The 21,274-nt window shown below is 36.3% G+C and overlaps 1 protein-coding gene across 1 annotated transcript in view; it reads right to left on the bottom strand.

Moving 5' to 3' along the window:
• Positions 1–21,274, bottom strand: part of MYO16 (myosin XVI) — a gene marked incomplete at both ends in the record, with an annotated part of 272,441 nt that overhangs the window by 141,636 nt on the left and 109,531 nt on the right. The window contains 5 exon segments of the mRNA XM_084226992.1: positions 4,214–4,331; positions 6,222–6,327; positions 10,276–10,403; positions 12,677–12,742; positions 15,243–15,353. Of these exon segments, the coding sequence (XP_084083118.1) occupies positions 4,214–4,331; positions 6,222–6,327; positions 10,276–10,403; positions 12,677–12,742; positions 15,243–15,353 (529 nt within the window).

Below are 21,274 nucleotides of genomic sequence, written 5' to 3'. Positions count from 1 at the left end.
TTTTGCTGCAGCTCTGGGCTTTTCAATATCTGGAATATGGCAGAGCCTTCGCAGAGTCTTTGCAAACATCCTTGCCCTGGAAAGGGCTCTTGAGTTTAGAGCATAAGGTGCACTTCTCAGCAACAGAGGACCTATATTTTTGAAACCAGTAAGCAGATGAGAATATTAAACTATAGCTTCCCATAGCCTGGCTTTCAACCAACTCAATCAGGACTCCTTTCTTCATGAACTGGAAATAGTTCTTGAACATATAGTCATTGTAAATATTGGTGCATGCATCCTGCAGCACAGGAAGTATGCTCTCTAAATGCATACCACTCGCATCTTCTTAGAATTTTTCTCATTTTTTACATTTTTTAAGCTGGCTGGGATTAAAGCCAAATTTTCAGAACCAGTTTTGGACTCACAGGTGTTGCCTAATGCAAAGTGAAATGTCATTCATTTTGGTGAATGACAGTGTGTATCAGAGGTAGTTGCATCAGTGTAATGAGGCATTAGACCAGCAGGCAGAACGTCAGTTCCTGTCACCATACAATTGCTAATGTCCACAGCTAGGTTATTGCTGTATCATCTGCATTTGTCTGGTCATTTCATTTTAAACTCCACTTATCTTTTGAAGTTCTTTAAGTTTCTGTTTCTACTGTTGGAATAAACACAGCAAACCTGAGGTTACTTGAGGTAGTGTGTATGAGGGAACACAGCCTCTGACAAAACTGCTGAAAGACAGCGTAGATGGGAGAGAAATGAAATCCTGAACATATTGTTTTGCAGAAGGCCTCAGCAGCTAAATTCTGTCAATGAACTAAATACAACTATGAGGGTCTCAAAGAACTACTCTGCACAGGCCAAGCCATCCTGGACACGCCCCAGTCAAGGAGTGCAGAAGGTCAGTGGTACATCAGCCAGGGACATCCTCTACACTCCCTTCATGTAACAGCACAGACATGTCCTGACATTTGCTGGCAACCAAAACCATGCCTGGGAGTCTGGCTAAGAGACAGCGGGACTGACAGAGAGGAGCTCTACCTCTGACTTGCTGAAGCAAGGAAACATGATCTGGCCCATTTAATCATCCTACAAAATGCAGTAGTGAGCTGCTATTATGGAATCAATATTATGAGAAATTGTGTATCATCCATCTAATCCTCTGCTGCTGCACTACAGAAAAAACTAAAAAACCCAAACCTGTACGGGAAGTGGAAAGACACACTTGGGAAATCATGTATGTTTCTGGCTCCAGTAACTTTGCAACACATTATAAATTGAAGTAATGCAATCACGGCAGGACTGGCCCAGACACACACTTTCATTAGAATCAATCTTTACCCGGCTGTCATTTCTACAGGGTAAAGCACAATAGATGAACCTGAAGGATGATTTCCATCTTTTATTGTGCTTGTAACTAATTTCACAGTAAAACTAATCCAACCATCAATTAATTTGAAAAGAATTCACTGCAAATCTTTAATCACATTTTTGTGTGCAATATTCTTCACTAAGGCTTTCATAACTACCACTTCAGGTGTTTTTAACATTCATTGATTAATACAAGCAGGAAAAATGTTACCAAAGGTCATCTATCATTTAACTTTAATGATGAGCAACATCACTTATTCAGATGACACAAATTAATTCAGCCTTTTCCAAGTACTTCAAGTCACCTGCACTTTAATAAGGCTAAATACATTCCATCTCAACTAGCATCTCCAGCAGTGGGAAGAGCTGCTAAGAAAAGCCAAGCTTCAAATCAATAAGAATCAAACAGAGCATCATTTTAATGGTGCTAAGAGTCACAAAGAAAATTATCATGGTAGTATGCTTTTCTACAAAGTGAAATATGTTTGTTAATCTATGTGTGAAATAAAAGGGAGAAAAATTATAAAGTTCCAAAGTGAAGTGTGTCATTTCTGAGCAATGGTAATTGTGCCTCCAGGCACAAACAAATTTTTACTTCCTTTAACAGCCCACTTGATCTACTCAGCAGCTACACAGTCAGCAAGCAGATTCTGTATTAAAAGTGTGGCCAGTGAGACCCGTCTTTCAGCTATGCATTCCTAGAAACTACATTGCTCCTTCTCAAAAACCATGCTGTCCTAAACACAGCTATTTGTAAAGACAGGAAAAGATTTGTTAGTCAATCTCAATGTACCTTAAAAAAAAAAAAAAAAATCTGTCCTTGGTTTTCAAAAAGTGAAGACTGGGAAAATCAATGCCTGAAAAGCATAGCAGAAAATCTGGAGAATAAGTTTTTCAGACTTTATTTTTTCTTCCTATGTCTCTTTCTGAGTCATTTGAGGAAATTTATAGAGGCATTAATTTTTGCCTTAGGAATTATATCAACTTACCTGAAGGACCATTCTGGGGGAAAAAAAAAAAATCAGTCTTCTACTATTATGTTGTAGGAGTTAGTCATTCACTAGGAAAGATTTTTTTTTTTTTTGCCAGAAGATCAATCTTTGAGTTCTTAATTTATTATAGAAACTTAATGAAATCACTGGCCTGTAGTTTATTCTAAATGTTTATTCTAAATAAAACTTTTTGTTACATAAAACCTCTTCAGATATCTGTACTGGCTTTGAGTAGAGCCACACTAAAACTCTCCATCTTTTTTTTCAAAACAAGATTTCTTCATGGCAGAAATACAGCTTACGCTGAAGAACAAGTCAAATCTAATGATGAAAATTATGGGGAACATTTCAGTTTTTTAGGTATATTATTCTTTCTGCAAGAAGAATAAACCTTGTGATAAAAGTCAGAGCATTTCCAGGGTCCAGAAGAACTTCAGCATGAACAAGAAGCTGTCACAAACTTCACAGGTGTCCACTCAAAACACAGGGAGTGCCTCCTTGGGCTTGCCCTATGTAACGAAAGTGTGCACACGCACTTTGCATGTCCCTGCCTTAGCAAATTGTTCCAGATCTCCACCTGTAATATCTGTCTGGGGAGGAGTTTAAACCACCTAAAGCCTTTGATGGAGGCAGCCTAGGGCCACTTTTTGTTTACAAAGCAGACATATTTAGCCCCTTTAGTATCAAAGTATCATTACAAAACAACCTGAAAAAAGTGTTAGCAATTTCCCATGCATGACATTTCCCATGAAGGAACTATCGTATTTTCTAGAAGTACAGTGAACTGTCTCAAGAAAATGTAATTGGAAATATTTCCAAAGAATTTTTTTAGGAAACTCTTCAGAAAGCATAAACTCATTTAATATTTTTTTTTTTAAAGAGTAGATTTGGAAATGCTTATCTAACAGAATCTAATTTACTTGGAACAAAAGTGTGTCTTGCCCTACAGCTTCTCCACCCAGGAACAGTGCAAGCAGGACACTGTGTGTAGTTCTTTTTGCAGACATACCTTGCTTTGACAGTGAGTAGCTTTATGATGACCTATGTGGACCAGAAATGAAAGCTCTCTCTGACTGCTTTTGAAGAGAGAATCAAACTGAAAGTTTGCTCAATTTCCTTGGATTTTTTGGTTTGTTTTTTTTTATTTTTTTTAATTTTTTTTTGGCTTTTTGTTTTTGGTTTTTTTTTTTTTTTTTACTCATGAATACTTACTAGGGATCAGAAGGCTCACACTTACTCTGAAAGCAGGAACAAATTTCATACTATCTTGCCTCTAAGAATAAAGATCAATATGGTTCCTAGTTGTTCTAAAAGAAGCTCTAAGCTATAATAAATTACTTCTAATTTCAGTATTGCAGAATATATTTGTTGTTGGCTTTTTCAGTTTTCGTTTTTGTTTTGTTTTTTTTTGGTTTGTTGCTTTTATTTACTAAACAAATTATATTCCTCACTAATTTAAGGGATACTTAAAATACCCAAAACAATACTAGATACAAATGCACAACTTAACAACTTAATCCATTTTTCACTCTTACTTCACAGCGTTGCACTACACAGCTCTCTCAGTTTGTTGATCTCTGAAATAAAACCTCCTGGGTTTTATGAGGAATTGCTGTTGTCAATTTGTTTCTTGTCTTTCCCTGCCACCTTGTGGTTGCTTAGAACAGAACAGGGCGCTGCTCACTCCTGACAAGTGATCAATTCACAGGCTGGGAAATCTGTTCCTCTGACACTCCCTAACCATCCCCCGGCCTCTTTCCTGTCCTTTGAATCCCTTGCTGTGCAATTCTGTGCATGGCACACTGGGATCTCTGATCTGGCACTCTGTGAGTGACATCACAATTTACAGATTAAGTGATACTTACCTGCAATTAACGTTTTTTTTCTCTCACAAAACTGTAGTTCAAAATACTTTATAAAACAGCTGGAAAAATCATTCAAGGGTGTCTTAGCATGTCCAAAGGCCTCCAAGATACAGTTTACCTGCAAAATAATATTAAAGAAGCAAAAAGAGAGGAAATAAGCAGCAAGATATTTCAAGAAACATCAGTGAGGTTTTCTTGTGATTAATTAATTGGGGAAAAAAAAGATGACCATTTTTCATCTTGGAATTTTAAAAGTACTTGGCAGGTTTTTTTCCAAAGTAGAAATTAAAGTAAGACAGCTCAAAATAAATATATTCCAAAAAAGCAATGTCAGAATACTGGAAGTTTGAAGTGAAAGGTTCACATATAAGCTGTGTTCCTACCAATAGTTTGGATATGAGTGACTGGAGTCATATTCCTGGAACTGCAATGCTTAGCAAAAATATTAAAGTCTTTGACAACTTGTGAAGCTACAGTCAGTCAATACTAATAACCCACCAAAGGAATTTACAAGTTTTATATAATGTCAGATATGGCATCAATTATTGATTTCAAATAGAATTATTTCAGGATTATACTAGTGAAAAACTGAGGGGAAAACAGATTCAGACATTTTTATGGCATGTCTTACTAATGCATTTCCATGTTAGGCTTTCATGGTCACAGCCATTGTATTTAGCTTTCTTGTGTATAATTAGTTGCTTACACCCTGACAGATTTCCTTCAGAACTTTCCCCTATGCATCCTTGAAGGTGATTGCAATGTGATGCACAGACACTTGATCTGACATCCCTGCTTTCAGGAAGGTGGATGACCTAGCTGGGGAGGGAAGAGGTCTGTGGAGTGGCACAGAAGCTCTGAAAGTTAAACCATTCCCAATTATTAATTAAACCAGATGTCTGTGCAGTAGGTGGCAGCAGAAAACTAGCCAGCCAAGTTCTGGTTCCAGTTCCACTCCAGTAGAGATGTTTAGCACGTGTTTGTTTTTAGACTAATTCAGCACCTGCTTTAACCTGTGCACCTTTATTAATTTAATGGTGCTACGCACAACTGCAGCAGGAATTAATGCAGACAACTGTGTTCATTAAGGCACCTTAAAAGGCAACTAAATTAAGATTTCTATTCTCTATGGATGAGATCTGATACATTTACCATCTAAAGTCAGATATCCCATCCAAGTTAGTTTTAAAGGGTCTTTCTATAACTAAAATTTGATCATGCTCTTCCACTTCCATTAAGACCCATTGATAGCTGAGCTGGTATCTCAGATGAGAAGTTTCATCAGGAAAGGTAATTTCTTTAAAGAACTTGAATTGGCAATCCAGGGTTCAGCATAATTTAAAATATCAGTGTGAACCTTTCTAGAGCATTAGATATGGGTATATGGAAACACATATTTTGGAAATTAAATATGACTGAACAAATATTCAGAACTCTCACCTATTTCTTAAATATATTTAGTACACAGATTTTGATCCATATAACCTAATTCAACCCTTGCAGTTTTCCTACAAGTTTACAGTTTCTGTCTTGCATACTATTTCTTCAGATGTCTCAACACCTCTTATACTGTCCAGTGAATACCATACAGGCAAATTTATTTATTTATTTATTTATTTATTTATTTATTTATTTATTTACTTACTGAAGGCAATTAATTCAATGTGTAAGAAACAGTTCCTTATCACCAAAATGTTTCCTATTCACTGCAACATGATTTTCAGTCACCAAAACATAGAAATAAAACCGTCTCCACTTTGGAGATGCTTCTTATCAGATCAATGCGAGCTGAATCCCAATCCCATTCCCATTCATGGAAAAAAAAAACCAAAACAAAAACAAAACAAAACAAACCCCAAAAAACCCACCCTTCCTTTGACTTCAAAGGTGAAAACAAGCCATTTATGAGTTTATACAGAGCTGACACCTTTTTCCATACATCTCAAATATCTCTGTCTATCCAAGAGGCCAAGGTTTAGTTTCACGCAGGGGTTGGAATGCTACTTACATGTTTTATCTTTGTATCAAAGGTATTTCTGCTGCAGCTGGCTCTGCAAGTGAGGTGTTTCACTATCTGTTTGCAGGCTTCAGTCTTCCCAGAACCACTTTCTCCACTGCAAGATGACAGGCACGGAAGAGAGGGAGGAATCAGGGCTATTTTCACAACTGAAATGTTATTTATATTCTCTGCTAGTTTTGTTTGAATGGATTGAAGGTACCTCCATCAAACCTTTATTTCAAATAACAGAAGGTTTATGGATGACAAATAAAGAACACAACATAGGAGGCAGACTGACTGACTGACTGTGTATGCACATGAAGGCTGTCAGAGCTGTCAAGATACCTTGTCTTGTACCACAGGTCAAACCAATCAAATCTAATGCTTTGAAGTCTTTTTGAAGGTACTTATAGCACAGATTTTATATTTTCCTTTATCTTCTGTCCAGCAAAGGAGCTCACTAATGCTGCCTGGTTCTCTTTGCAGATGGGGAAATTACTGCTGTGGTAACGATGGGGAATAAGAAGAAACAGAAAGTGAAGAATACAATAGGAAGAATGGAAAAAAAATACAAAAGGAACAGGAAGGAAAAGAAAAAGTTGATTGATTTTCCAACCTGCCTGGTTTCTGCAATACACTCTGCTTACCACCCGTTCCTGCATCTTAGGCAGGTTTGTCTATACCTTTATGATTTCAGAACTGTAGGTCATTTTTGTATTGTTTGGTAAACAACAAACCCACTATAAAGAAATTCTATAAATCGTCTTTTTAGGGAAAATATGACAAAATACAAAACATGTAAGGAGCAATATACCTGTCATTTCAGATGTTATATATGACAGGGTTTTATTTTTTGCACTTCATTTTCAATTCTGACCAAAGATACTGCACTCATACCATACTTAACAAAAAAACTTACTCCTGCAGTACTTGAACTATGATCAGAAGTGATGGAAAACTGCTGACAGAATGTGTTCATGTTAGATTTCCACCACATTTAAAGGAGGACAGGTGTGCTGTTCTGCATGAACTTTTGAAACAAATCTCTTATTGTACTACAGGGAGCATTACTACCCCAAATTCCCACTAATATAGCAAGGTATTTCCAGGGAAGAGTGACTAAGTCGGCACACTTTCGGAGGTCAGAATAATTTATTTCTTCTCCATTTTCAGAGTAGGTGAGATACTGAGTCTTGCTCCAAGTGACTGAAGTTTCCAGATTTGAAACAAATATGTGCAAGCAAAACTGTTAAATACAAAAGAATGAGTTTTGTATTATCAGTAATGCTATCTGTAACTGATCAATCTTTCATGTTAGTTGGAAATTATATTTCTAAAATTAAGCTGAATTGGACAGTGTATTTCTAAACAATGTTTCAATACAAATATGTAACTGTACTGCAGGAGCCCATTGCATTTAAAATACATAGAATTATACTTTAAAAAAAAATTAAATTGAACAGAATGGTTTTGGTGATGCGAAACTGAGGAAATCCTAAGCTTTCAATGAATTCCACTGTAAAACACAAGGACTTCTCCCCATTCCAGGTTATTTGGCTTAAATATGTGATTTATGTCACAACAGTATCATTGGATATTGACACTCCTGGCTGTTAGCAAGCTAGACCATTTAATTTTATATATTCATTATGACTTTTTGACTCACAGAATTAGCAATCAGCATGCCATAAATCTTTGGTTTGATTTATTAAGAATCCTTAGCTTTTAACATGACTATATTTAGGCTCCCTGGACAGCTCTTTACTTATCTTGTCAGTGCTTAATGTATTTTCATATCCTGAAAAGCAGAAGCAAAATGCAGTCAGAAGGAAGCTAATAATGAAAAGTCCACCTACTGGCTATTTAGGAGCACAACTAATAATATCATTTTATTCCATAACTTCCATTAGAAGTTTATACAAAGACAGCTCTTAAGCATACATGAATAAAGCTGGCTTGCTACAAACTGAACACATCTGCAAATAATTGATAGTAAGTTCTTCAGTGATTTGGCCAAATGCTTTCCCATTGTAAAATGCTCTATTTCAGTGCGCGAGCTTTTGATCAGATGTGAAGTGACTGGGGGAATAAAAATGTAAAAAGGTAACAAATTTGGCTGCACCTCAAGTCCTGTGTCCAGTTCTGGTCTCCTCACTTCAAGAAAGCATATGCAAGTGCTGGAGGGAGTCCAGAGAAGGGCAATGGAGCTGGCCAAGGGTTTGGAGCACCAAGTCCTAGGAAGAATGGCTGAGGGAGCTGGGGTTGTTTAGCCTGGAGAAAAGGAGGCTCGGGGGAGATCTGATCACCCTCTACCACTGCCTGAGAGGAGGGTGTAGCCAGTTGGGGATCGGCATCTTCTCCCAGGCAACCAGAGACAAAACAGTGAGGAAATAGCCTCAAGCTGCACCAGAGGAGGTTTAGGTTGGTGCTCCAGAGTGACTTTATGATGCTCGTATCCCCATTCGTTTGTTTAGCCCAGAAATAAGTTTTACACCTTTAAGACTGGTTCCAAGGGCGAAGAGGAGGAGAGAAGAAGTGCAGAGTATGTGATCAGGGACCGCATCTGCTCCCCTGCATCCTTCTCCGTGTTGGCTGCAGCACAGACAGACGGCGGGACAGAGCTCTCCTTTGCTTTTAGTTAGTTTTAGCTAGCTGGGGCAGAGAAGTTCCCTGGACTGTTGATTTTTCTTTTTCTTGGAACTTTTTAAGCCTGCTCTGGGCTGAACACCCAGAAGAGCACCAACAACTCACACCTGTAGCCCACTGTGCCAGGCCTGGGCTGTGGCTTTTCCAGCACCAGAAGGACTGATAACAAACTGAGTGAGCTGAGCTACAGCCCACCAAGGGGACTTTGAGTGTGTCATCTCTTCAGATTGGCAAGAGGTTTTATTGTTTTATATTACTCACATTTTGTGCTAGTGAATGCGTTGCCTGTTAAACAATTTAACAAAAATAAACTTTTTTTTCCCACTTTTCTCCAAAGAAATCTTTTCCCAAACCAGGTGGGGGAGGGCCCACTTGAATTTACTTTCTGGAAGAACCCCTTTAGAAGTTTTCTCCCAAATTTACCCTGAACTAGGACAGCTGGATATCAGGTCTTCTCAGGAAGGGTGATTAGACATTGGAGTGGGCTGCTCAGGGACGTGGTGGAGTCACCATCCCTGGAGGTGCTCAAGAAACCACTGGACATGGCACTCAGTCCCATGGTCTGGTTGACAAGGTGGTGTTCAGTCAAAGGTGGGACTCGATGATCTCAAAGGTCTTTTTCAATCTCACTGAGTCTCTAATCCCATGGAGGATATTAGGATTGAAGATTCACAAGATATGAAAGTAAGTAAAGGGTGAAAAGATGGAAAAGTGATGAGACCGAGCAACACATTTCTTTGTCTGAGTACATCAAATTCGCCAGACTCACTGTTTTCTAAGAGTTTGAGAAAAGAAGGAATAATAGATTTGGGGACTAAAACATTCCAGGTGAATGCCAAATTTCACCATTATAATACCAGATATTTGGATGAAACTTTTTTCACAGATTACAATCACTCACAATCTTGAAGTTATATATTATTGAAATAACACTGTGAGTAAGGGTTAAATGTTAAAGCGCATTTAAAAATCCATTTTGAGCTTGGAGAGCTAAAGAACAAACTCATGGTCACACAAACAGAGGCAGAGTGCCTGCTCCAATACAGGCGCCTCACCACAGAGGTTTGTAATTTAGTCAAGGACTTATCATTTTTATTGTCAATAGATTCTGTTTCTAATCCTGATTCATGTAATATCAGCAAACATACACAGCAGTTTTGAATTCTTTACCATTAACTCTTGTTCCTAATTAGATGCAGCTACATGGAGTGGCAATTGCCCAAGAGAATTTATGAACTTGAGATGTAATTAAACCTTTTTCATTTCTATTTTGCTCTAATGTATGATACAGAGATCAGTACATAGAAAAAAAATCAGTTAGAGAAAAAATAAAATGGAAATCTCAACTGCTGAGGCCCAAGGGAAACTGCTGAAAGGCAGGAGGTACAAATTAATTAATAGAAAGATAAATTTTCACCTGAGGATAAAGCACTGGGGACGCTGCTCCTGGAATAGCATGTGGTAAGCTCTTTCAGCACAGGAATATATATGGGGGGGAAGTGAGGAACACAGCTTTCCAGAGTTACTTAAATAAAGCTGGGTGACCTGAAAAATCGTAGAAAATTAAAATGATAAATACATTTCAAAACAGTTATGTTTCACCCCCTTAATCCTGGGTCTTTTGCAATGCTTTCTAAGCACTATGAACAGAATTTCTCTATGCATAGAAGTGATACCTTTACAACAGCTATGAAAATCTTAATTACAGAAAATAGATCTTTAAACACAGAAGGTCTAATTAAGATACAAAATGAAACATAACTAGGGGACTTAACAGTACTGGTTTGTGCATTAAGTAAAACAAAACCTAGTAAGCTACTTTTTAATGCCTTACATTTATAGTTTTCAGTGTCGTGACTTGAAAATTTACAAAACGAAATAAGAACATCCCATGAAAAGTTAAAGGAATAATTTATAAACTAACTAATTTTTTACATGACAGAGCAGTCTCCTACAAATACTCTCTCTGCAATATAGAATAACTCCTGACACACATACAATACAAACTACCCTTAAAGCCTGAGTAAATCCAATTATCTGTTATAGAAACCACTTCTTTTTTTTTTTTCTTTTTTTTTTTTTTTCCTGAGGATATCCTGATATATCACTCCTTTCTGTTCCATGCCTGTCTTATTTAATTAGATACTAAACTATTCAGTCCTGGGGTATCTACAACAGTGAAGCTGAATGAATCCTCCATGATATATTCTTAGTTAAGCCTTAAGGGCTACCATACCAAAAAAAGATTAAATCCACACCAGTTCTCCAGGAATCATTTCAGAATGTCACAAAGTACAAAGAAAAACCTTGCTCAGTGCAAAATGTTGCAAGTTTACATATTTTTCTAACATGAACTTCAAGAGTATATTTGTCCTAATCGGGCACAAGTAAATTCTGCAGGAATGTAACAAAGCAGCATGACCACAGCTCAAGCACTTTTACAGTCACTAAGATACCTCCAAAGTTGTGCTTGTATGTTCCTTGTAAAATTATATTGTAATGTGTAGTGCAGTTGTATAGTGTATTGCCATGTAGAAATGCAATAATATTATCATCTAGCAATTGCATGGAATTCCATAAGGAGCAAGGTACATTAGTGTCCATCAATATGCAATTCTTTATGTAATCTCGGAGTGAATGATTTCTTATAAAATATTTATTTTGGTAGTATTCCATTGGAACAAAGTGTGGGCAATCAGTGCACAATAATAAAATTATCTGTTGAGAAGTTATATACAGTATTTTTTAAAAAAAGAAGGAAACATAAAATGTCACTGTTATTAAAAGATATAGATGATAATATTTTCATTGCTTCATCCTTGTTTTAAAAATAGTATAATGCTCAATACATGTTTGCAGTCCTCTTCTTTTTGACAGCTAACAAACTACATACCTGAAACAAAAATGCTAACTAATGAGCCACATCATATAGCATGTCTGCATTTAGTGAGGAATTGAGATCATCCTTTTTTATTACTTTAATACATAGATCATCCAACACTTAGAGACTTTAATACAACATCAGCTAATATGCTACACTATACTGGAGCATTTAAAAAATGGTTTTACCACCATGGCTTCTTGATCATCTGTGAAATAGCTGCATAATGCACAATAGTGTACAGATTACAAATATGAAGTGAAAGCAATTATTATCCAAGGTGACCCAAACATTTAAAAAAAAGGACAAAAAGTGTCTCATTATGAACTTACTTAAACATATCTATCACAGAGAAGTAAAGATGCAGCAAACATTCAGGAAACATTTTAATACGTACACTCTTTCTCTTTACAGTTCTCTCTTGGTGCACAAAATCATGTATCTAATATAAATACACAGTGACAGGAAAAAATACCATCATCTGAAATCTTTGGGATGGATGATGGATGATTTCCATTTCTAGAAATAAATTCAGACTCCCAACTTAGAATCTGCTGCTTCTACCATGAGCATCACTGTGTTTCTCTCTCTCAGATTTACTACTGTTGCACACCAAGCGACATGATGTAGCAAACAGCCACAAATTACAATTTGCTTCCCAAATTTTTAACCCTTTATAATTCTTGTAAGTTAAATAGACGTATTTGGACATTCCCTGTCAGGGAGGCTGAGCTCTGTGATCTCTGTGCATCAATGAGAAGGTAAGAGGGGGGGATAAATTGTTATACCAACACCATATCTCCATATCACCAATACCATATTTTTATGTGCCCCATAAAAAGCATATCTATTAATTAATTGTAGAGGTTTGACCAGTCAAATGAACTATATGAATTGTGAAAAAATATCCACAAACTTTTAAAAAGAGAATGCTTACCATGGTAGAATAAATAGGAAGTTCTTTAAATGGGTTAACAAGTAACAGTATATCACCAATGTAGGTCTGAAAAAAAGAAGACATAATTGCTTTATTTAATAATAAATTAAATTTTTAAGGAGGTTAATGGCTTTCTTCCAAAAAGGACTCTCAACAAAGCCTCTTAAATCTAGCTAACATGCTAAACATAATTAATGAATTCTGAGCTTTTAACTCCTCAGTTTGAATTTGGGATCTAAATTTACATTTTGAACAGAATTAATTAGTATTTTTTGTAATAAATTGAATTGTTCATAACTGAAAATTATGCAGAGAAAAATTGCACTACATATATTATTGGTAGATTATTTGAAATTTAATTTGGTACTTTCCACTTGTTAAACTAACAAAAAACATCACAGAATCACAGAAGCTGCTGAGTTGGAAGGGACCCTCAAGGATCATCGAGTCTAACTCCTGGCATGCCTACCACATAAAAAAAGCTTCTTGAGTGATTTTTATGGAATAGTTGACATAATTTAGAAATGCTATACTGGTTATCCAGAGCTGATACATTAAAATATGTTGCTTGTGGGGTAAGATGGAGCAATTGATACACATACAAGCACTGCATCCAGCTCTGGGGTCCCAGCACAGGAAAGACATGGACCTGTGAGGACAAAAGGAGGGTCACAAAGATGATCAGAGGCCTGGAGCACCTCGGCTGTGAAGACAGGCTGAGGAAGTTGAGACAGTTTAGCCTGGAGAAAGCTCCAGGGAGAAGTTATAGCTACCTTCCAATACCTAAAGGGGCTTACAAGAAAGATGGGGAGGGACTCTTTATCAGGGATTGTAGTGACAGAATGAGGAGGAATGGTTCTAAGCTGAAAGGGAAAATTTTTATAATAGTTACTAGGAAAAAAAATCTTTACTGTGACAATGCTGAGGCACTTCCAGAGGTTGCCCAGAGGATGCCCATGCCTGGAAATGTGCAAGGACAGGCTGGATAGGGCCCTGAGTTCCACATCTTCTACTGGAGGATGTCTCTGGCCATGGCTAGAGGGTTGGAACCAGATGATTTTAAAGGTCCTTTCCAACTCAAACCATTCTACAATTCTGTGCACTTAAGTGTAAGATTGTAGGCCATTCTTGCTGCTATACTTTTGACACCACATAAATAGCTGCTGCTATTAGAATGCAAAAATTGCCAGCCTTCTGTCTCTGAAGAGGTCAGACAGCAAAGCATCATGTGAACAGTTCTAGCCATGTTGTCTTTTTCAAGATGAAGCTTTTTGATTTGGGGAGGTGGAAAATATTGTCTTTCATAGTAAATATACTGATTTTCTTCTAAAATGCAAAAAATTATTTCCCTTCTCTCACCCACCCTGACTTCACTGTTGGGTTTTCCAGCAGAATGAAACTTTGTAAAGCTTCCAAAGAAAATGAAGCAGGAAGTGTTTAGTGCTAATGAGAACTTTGGCTTGGAATTGGAGCCCAAGGACTTTTCTTTCTAAGTCTAAGAACCAAGTCAAGATGAAAGCATCTTCAGCACTGATGCTGATACTCTGCCAAAGCACAGTGGCTGCTGTTGAGTAGAATACTAGTGATTACTGCCTACAAATACTATTAAGCTAAGAGAATTCCAGAGTAGAAGATTCTTTCAGGTGAAAACTTCAGTATCTTAAAATAAAAGGCTTCCTCTGTGGATCTTCATTAATTCAGTTTAAGTTATCTGGTATCTTTGAAAGTGAGATAAAGGAAAACAAATACTCATATAATGAATATTTTTTAGCATTTGATCCAAGATTACAAACCCCAGAATTGTTTTTACCACTGAATGTCATAACACCTAAAACTGAAGTTCCCTTAATTTCAAATGGATACACAGCAACATAACAGTTCCCCATATTCCTTTAGTCAAAATAGTGTAATCAACTTATAAATTTTAAAATAATATGCATATTTCACATTTACACTCCACTCAGCTGTTTAGTAAGTTATTAATAAGTTGTGGGTAAGATATGGATGTGGATAGAAAAATTTCTTTTGGTATCTCGATGATTAACACTACAATATCATTATTTCTCTGATGCTGGAAGAAATGAATAATTAAATCTCCCATGCTGAGAGATTTTTAAATCAAAATTTCTTTTACATTTCTAGTAATCATGCTCTATTAAATTAACATAGCTTTGAAAATGGAAGGCTCTTTTGGTGGCTTGAGAAGGAAGATTACAAATCATGGTGGTGCACCCCCACCCCAACCACAATGTGATCTGAGAGACCTTAAAACACTCATTCATGACAAGTGCATTCATCAATGTTTACCAATTTATTTCCTCCTTGACATAAACACACATACATTGTATTCAAACCTGTTGCAGTGACATTGTATTTTTTATTTCTCCTTTTTCTACACAATCTTAAGGAATTGCAGGGCTTACGCACACATACACGCCCTCATCCTTTTAAAACTTGTCATGAGTTCGGGGCAGTTTACTGTCCAGTAGCTGTGACAGCAATCCTATTTCTCCTGTTCTCTGATCTTTTTTGAAAGCTTACTGTTGATAGGTGAATAGCAACTCACATATATCTGATTATTGTTGAAACGCTTCTGAATCTCGTAAAGCAGGCTGCTGTCTGTTAGCTCACTCAGAGAAGCCAGGTCATCATTTGGAGCTGGAGGCATTAGCTTGATCTAGAAAACAGAAATTAGAGAAATAAAGTAACTTCACAATGAATCATTCTGTACCATAATGTTCTAGCTTACAGTATAAACCAAGACCACTAGAATTTATGGGAACAAAAATGCATCAGGAAACTGGAAATTTGTGACTCCCGATAAATCCACATCATTAATCTTAATCAAGAGAATAATATAAAAATTAATATAAATGTTATGGTGTATAGCTGCATTAGTCTGATGGGCTCTTGAGAAGATACCAGAGTGCAATTTGCAGTTCTTAAACTCATAATGATTCTTTGATCAAATGCAATTTTCCTTCTCTCTTCATTAAATGTTTATAGCAGAAGAAATCAAGAAATTAGCTACTGGACTTGTAAAGTATTTCTTGCAGTATTTAATTAAGCTCTCAGACCACTCTTTATTATATGGGATTTGAAATTGTACTTGAATTTTTCTTGCAGAAGAGAAGTAAGGTAGTAAGAAATTGGAAATGTGTTAGAGAAGCCAGAAGAAAATCACTTTAGAGTCCACTTTAGCCAAAACTGGTGAGTGAAATTGTTTAACACTTTTGAGATTAGGGTGACTAATATAAACTCTGCAAGGGTAAATAGAAACCTAATGAAACAGAAAAGATCCAGAAAACTGAGACAGTAGACAGAAGAAGAAAGAATCAGTGATAATGGAAATTTGATTAAAGACAAAATAAACACTGACACATTAAGCAGTGTGCTTATAAATAATGATCTACACTTAAAATGGGAGACAGAAGAAAAAAGAATCAGCAATAATTGAAATTTGATTAAAGACAAAATAAACACTGACACATTAAGCAGTGTGCTTATAAATAATGGTCTAGACTTAAAATGTAGTTTGATTCCTTTTTTATGTCAGCAAAATACCCAGAAACAGAAAATTCTCACATGAATGGCAATAGAATTAAGTAGTTTGTTCAGAGCTTACTATGATAACTTAGGCTCCATTTTGAGAATGGACAATTAAGATGATACTTCTTTCTTCTATTGCTCTGCTTAAAATGAAGGCTCAAGAGAAAAGCAGGCACTGCCTTTTTCTGGTGAACACCTCAGCACCTTCAGCTTTTGTCAGTGACAGGAGATCAGAGACAGAAGCAGACTGGGAGATACTGGAGGGAACATGGAGCATGCTTCTGCCATGGGGAAGAGCCCAAAGACAATGGATACTTGTGTTTAGTACTGGAGATCTGACACAGAACTTCTCAGTTTCCATAGGTTCAAGGTCGAGCTCAGCAATCCTGATACTCAGATTTCACTACCTGTGCCTTACAGGTGTAAGGCACCTATTGTCTGCCTATTGCAGAGGTTTGTTCCTCACCCCACTGAAGTGAATGAAGATTCCTCTGTCCCACAGAAAATGGTATTCCTTGCTCTTTTTGTTTTAAATTATGCCAGTCGGATGTACAGCTGACTAGAAAACAAGAATTCCACTTGGCAAAACAAAATTAAATTGCATTTTGGCACTTGCCTTCGATGATGCACATCAGAATAGAAAAAAAAATTAACCAAAGAATTCCAAGAATATTGTTAAGCGTCTTGTAGAGACAGAGCAGAGAGAAGAGTCTGTGGCATTCTTTCCTTAATAGTGTGCTCACTTGGCATGGAGGAATAAAACAGGCATTGGCCTTCACTGCACTCCCTTGTGTGCTATCAAAACTCTGAACATCTGTGCCGTAGAATGAGCTTATTTTAATCTATCTCTACAAACATTAAACCTCTGCTGGGTATTTGTAAATAAAAGCAAGGTTTGGATAAAAGTACTGCCCTGGGATTCTCCATATTTCCTGAACTTTTTAGAACACTTCCTTCTACATTCCTGGTTCCTATCAGCTAGCACTCATCATGCAGATGAAACCTGGGTACCATTCAGGTCAAATGACAATAATCATTTCCCATAGGTCATTTGGACATGGCCCCATCCCTGCAGGGAGAAAAATTGTGCCTTACAGATGCCTATGGACTCATCCCACACACAGCCCTAGGCCAGGAAACAGGCACTGGCTTGCATTTATTTCATGATCTAAGCATGGCCAAAAATGCTCATTCTGTAAGTATGGTTAGAAATGTGAAGTGCTCAGTAAAACTCCCAAGTAAGGAAATCAAGATCTTTTCAACATTTTTCTACAAAGTTTAGGATTTGGAGTTTCAGCATTTTCTACCTGACTCATTGCATCCAATTCCATAGTTCAACAAGCAAATAATCACATAGAAATAAGAAACTCTAAATCCCTTAAACTCACAACTGATTGACTTAACACTAAACAATATGAACATGTTTAATATCTTATTTACGGGCACCTTAAGCTTCCATTCTCGTCCACTTTTCTGAGCATACAGATGTGTTTTTTAGCTCAATGCATGATGTATATGTTATGAGACATAAAATAAAAATAGCCATACACACAGCATAAGTTCCAATATAACCATGCCTCTGGGAGTGATTAGTTTTTAGATTTTTGTAATCTTTACAATGAAGATTTCTATTTACTCAATTACATACACTTAACATTCAGAATCTGCTCACAAATTAGTTATATATAGTCTTAGAGTTATATATATTATTTAGTTGTAAATATTTTTTACATACTTGTGTCACTGAAATACATCCTAGCTCTTATGTATAATATTATATTATGCATAGTTGAGCCTTGTCTGTGTTATAATTCATACTGAAAAAATCAAAAAGGTATCAGGGGATACTCTATAACACAGTTCATGTGGCCAACAATACATAAACAAGAACCAGAGTACAATTTTATTTTTTTAAAGAAGACTCAATTAAGAGAAAAAAATATTTAATTTTTTTTCTTTTTGCAGCATGAAGCATGTAATTCAATTCATTAATTTGAGTCTGCTATCAAAAAATATCCTTCCCAGATGAGAGGAAGAGAAATTGAGAATATGATAAATTTATGAAAATTATTCATACTGCCTTCTTTGTTTGGCAGCACAGATCTTGACATTACTGATGATCAAAGAACATCTTTTAACCAGGAAAAAACCAAAAGCTAATACAAGCCAAGAGAGGTCCAAAAGGCTTTATAGAAGTAGTCACTTCATCCCCATCTCCTATACTTCAAGTAATAAAAATCTACCTGGGAAATAATATTTTCTTAAGGCTCTTTTTCAGCATTTTTGCAATTTAAGCACCCTGAAGTGATACATAAATTTGAACAGTTCTTTCTTTCCAAACCAAAAAAGTTACAGGCTTTTTCTATTAAAAATGCATGTCTGATATGTGCTAGGATGAATTTTTTCTTTTTGATCCCCCAATAAAGGCCTAATCTGCATGCCAGATTGCCTAAGAATGTGTCGTGTTTCTGACATAAAGCATATGAAATATCATCCTGATATATTTCAATAATATATGAACATAAAATTCAAGTAATGACTCCACATATCCTACTGAAAAATTAAACAGAACATGATTACTTTGAGTGTAGCTTGAATGCAACTGGTAAGAATAAAAGGCATCTCATTAGAAAGTCCTTAGATTAGGATACACAAAAGGCAGGAACAGCAGGAAGGTAGGTAGCAACAGAAATAAATTAAAACTTTAAACTTTACTTCCCAAGTTGTGAAATATTTTATTTTATTACATTATAATATGTTATCATAAAATAATAATAATAAAAATAATAATAATAATAATAATAATGGTAATAATAATAATAATAATAATAATAATAATAATAATAATAATAATAATAATAATAATAATAATAATAATAATAATAATAATAATAGTGTTAAATGGATAAATTTTGTTCTTGGAGAATAAGGTCTAAATATTATTAAGACAAATATGATACACATATACTTGCAGTTCATAATGCATGGCAAGTAGTAGAGAATACAATCCCTCTACTTCCAGGATCACAATTACATCAAAAGAAAAAAAATTACATATTTTATTTTGACAATATCTAGAGGCTCTTTACTTCCCTAAAATTTAACTGTTTCCTGAAGTAATTAAAGCAGTTTACTCCCTTTCCTTCATAAAAGCTAAAGCTCTTTAAGCCCTTGCTAACTGAAAAGTTGCATTATTTCTTTTCTAATGCAAGCAGTCATTTAAAAACCCACTAAAATAGCACCATTTCTAACCTATCCCCTGCTAAGGACAATTTCTCAGACAGGCCTCTTCCTATCCTTCCATGCTAGGGAGCATCACTCCAAATTATACAACTACAGATATCTTCTAGTTTTTCCTGTTACTTAAAAAACATAGGATACACACTCCTAGCTAGATTACAGTAGAGTATCAGACTGTTTCCTGCAGAAATTCCTCAGATAAAAGAAGCTAAAAGGGTTTCACCTTTAAGTCTGCTCTCTTGTCTTTGACTTGCAACTATTGTGGGAAGTTCCACTGTAGTAAACAGTGAAACAACAGGACTGCTTCTGAAAATCTGCCTTGGGGACCCTGAAGAGACTCAAGATCATGGTGGGCAATGAGATTATGAGCATAAAAACTTCTGTTTGTTCATTTTCATCTGGAAGATTGAATTTAGTCTGTTAATTTTCTCATTTTCTGTGCATGTTTTAGTGCACAAACTATAAAGCAAAAGTCTAGCTTAGAGATAATGAAAACCTGAATATTTTTGGCTAGGCTTACATCAAAATTATTAAGGCAGAAAGAGGTATCTGTGTTCTTGTACACACTTCTGATGAGCATCTAGAAGCAAGCAATAATCCTGGCAAGACTGCAAGCTAAATTCTCTCCTCTCTTTCCCTACAATTATAGGAAGATTCCTCCTTAAAGCGTTGCAAGCATTCACTTTTCTGCCCAGCAGTGCTTGTCCCTTGGAATGGCAGTTTCCACCAAATCACATCAGCCAGCAACATCAGAAACTGCATGACATGAAAACAAGATGTAAGCCAAGTGCAAAACATGTTGTGGTATCTGCTGACTGGATAGGGAACCAGCACTCCACGGGATTCCAAAGCTGAGACTCTTTCACAGATTGACTCATATCCTTTACATATGGATGCACTGATTGATCTTGTATGATCAAGCCATTCCTCTGAAACACATCCAAATAAAAACCAGAGGAGCATGCGTTCCTCTGCCAAGACAGAGATGCAGTTTCTTTGAACTAACATGGCTTAAATCAAACCAATATCTTGCTCCTTTGTTATGCTTAAAATTCACAGTAAATTATTTTTAATGGAAATGCTATCCTCCCCCATCCCTTGATCCTAAAGTAGTTTTTTTCATAAATGGCTAAATATTTCTGGAATACGTGTTTCCCAAATGCATGTAACAGAAAATAAACCCCTTTGTATCGCAAAAAAAATCCAAACAAAACAAAAACCAAACCACATACAAAAAACAACCTTGAAAAAATAAGTCCTAAACATTCAAACCTGGAACGTGCTAGATTTATGAGGAAAAGATAATTGTCTCCTTTTGCATTCATCCTATATAGGTATTGAGATTGTCCTCCTGTGGAGAAAACTGTAAAGCGTATTCAAATAATCAGTGCTGATAATCTAATGCATTATCACAAGAAAGAGAGTTACCACTGCAGCTGTAAATCTGGCAATTCCTGGCTTTGAATTACAGTCACTTTGCAGCTTTATATTCCTTAGAAATTCTTTTTGTTTTTTCAATCTCCCAGGTTGTGTTTCTTTTGTAACTCGAAGTTTGAGACAAGGACACACACTTGGCAGCACCAACTGCCCAGAGTCCCTCCCCTGTTGTCATCCATGAATAGAATTTGAGGGCTCTGAGCCCCCACAGCCCCTGACCTGCCACCAGTAGCTGGCAGGAAGCAGCTGTTCAATTTGCAGAGGAAACAAACTGCGGGGAGTGATCAAGGTGACAAGGCTCCACAGTGCAAATGACAGTGCTGTACGGTGAGGGAAAAAAATACTATGGTCTTCAGCTTCATTAAGTTCACA

This window comes from Fringilla coelebs, assembly GCF_963513975.1.
Source record: "Fringilla coelebs genome assembly, chromosome: 2".
Classification (NCBI taxonomy): domain Eukaryota; kingdom Metazoa; phylum Chordata; class Aves; order Passeriformes; family Fringillidae; genus Fringilla; species Fringilla coelebs.
Note: the sequence above shows the minus strand (reverse complement) of the source record. Positions and strands in the feature narration are given on the sequence as shown.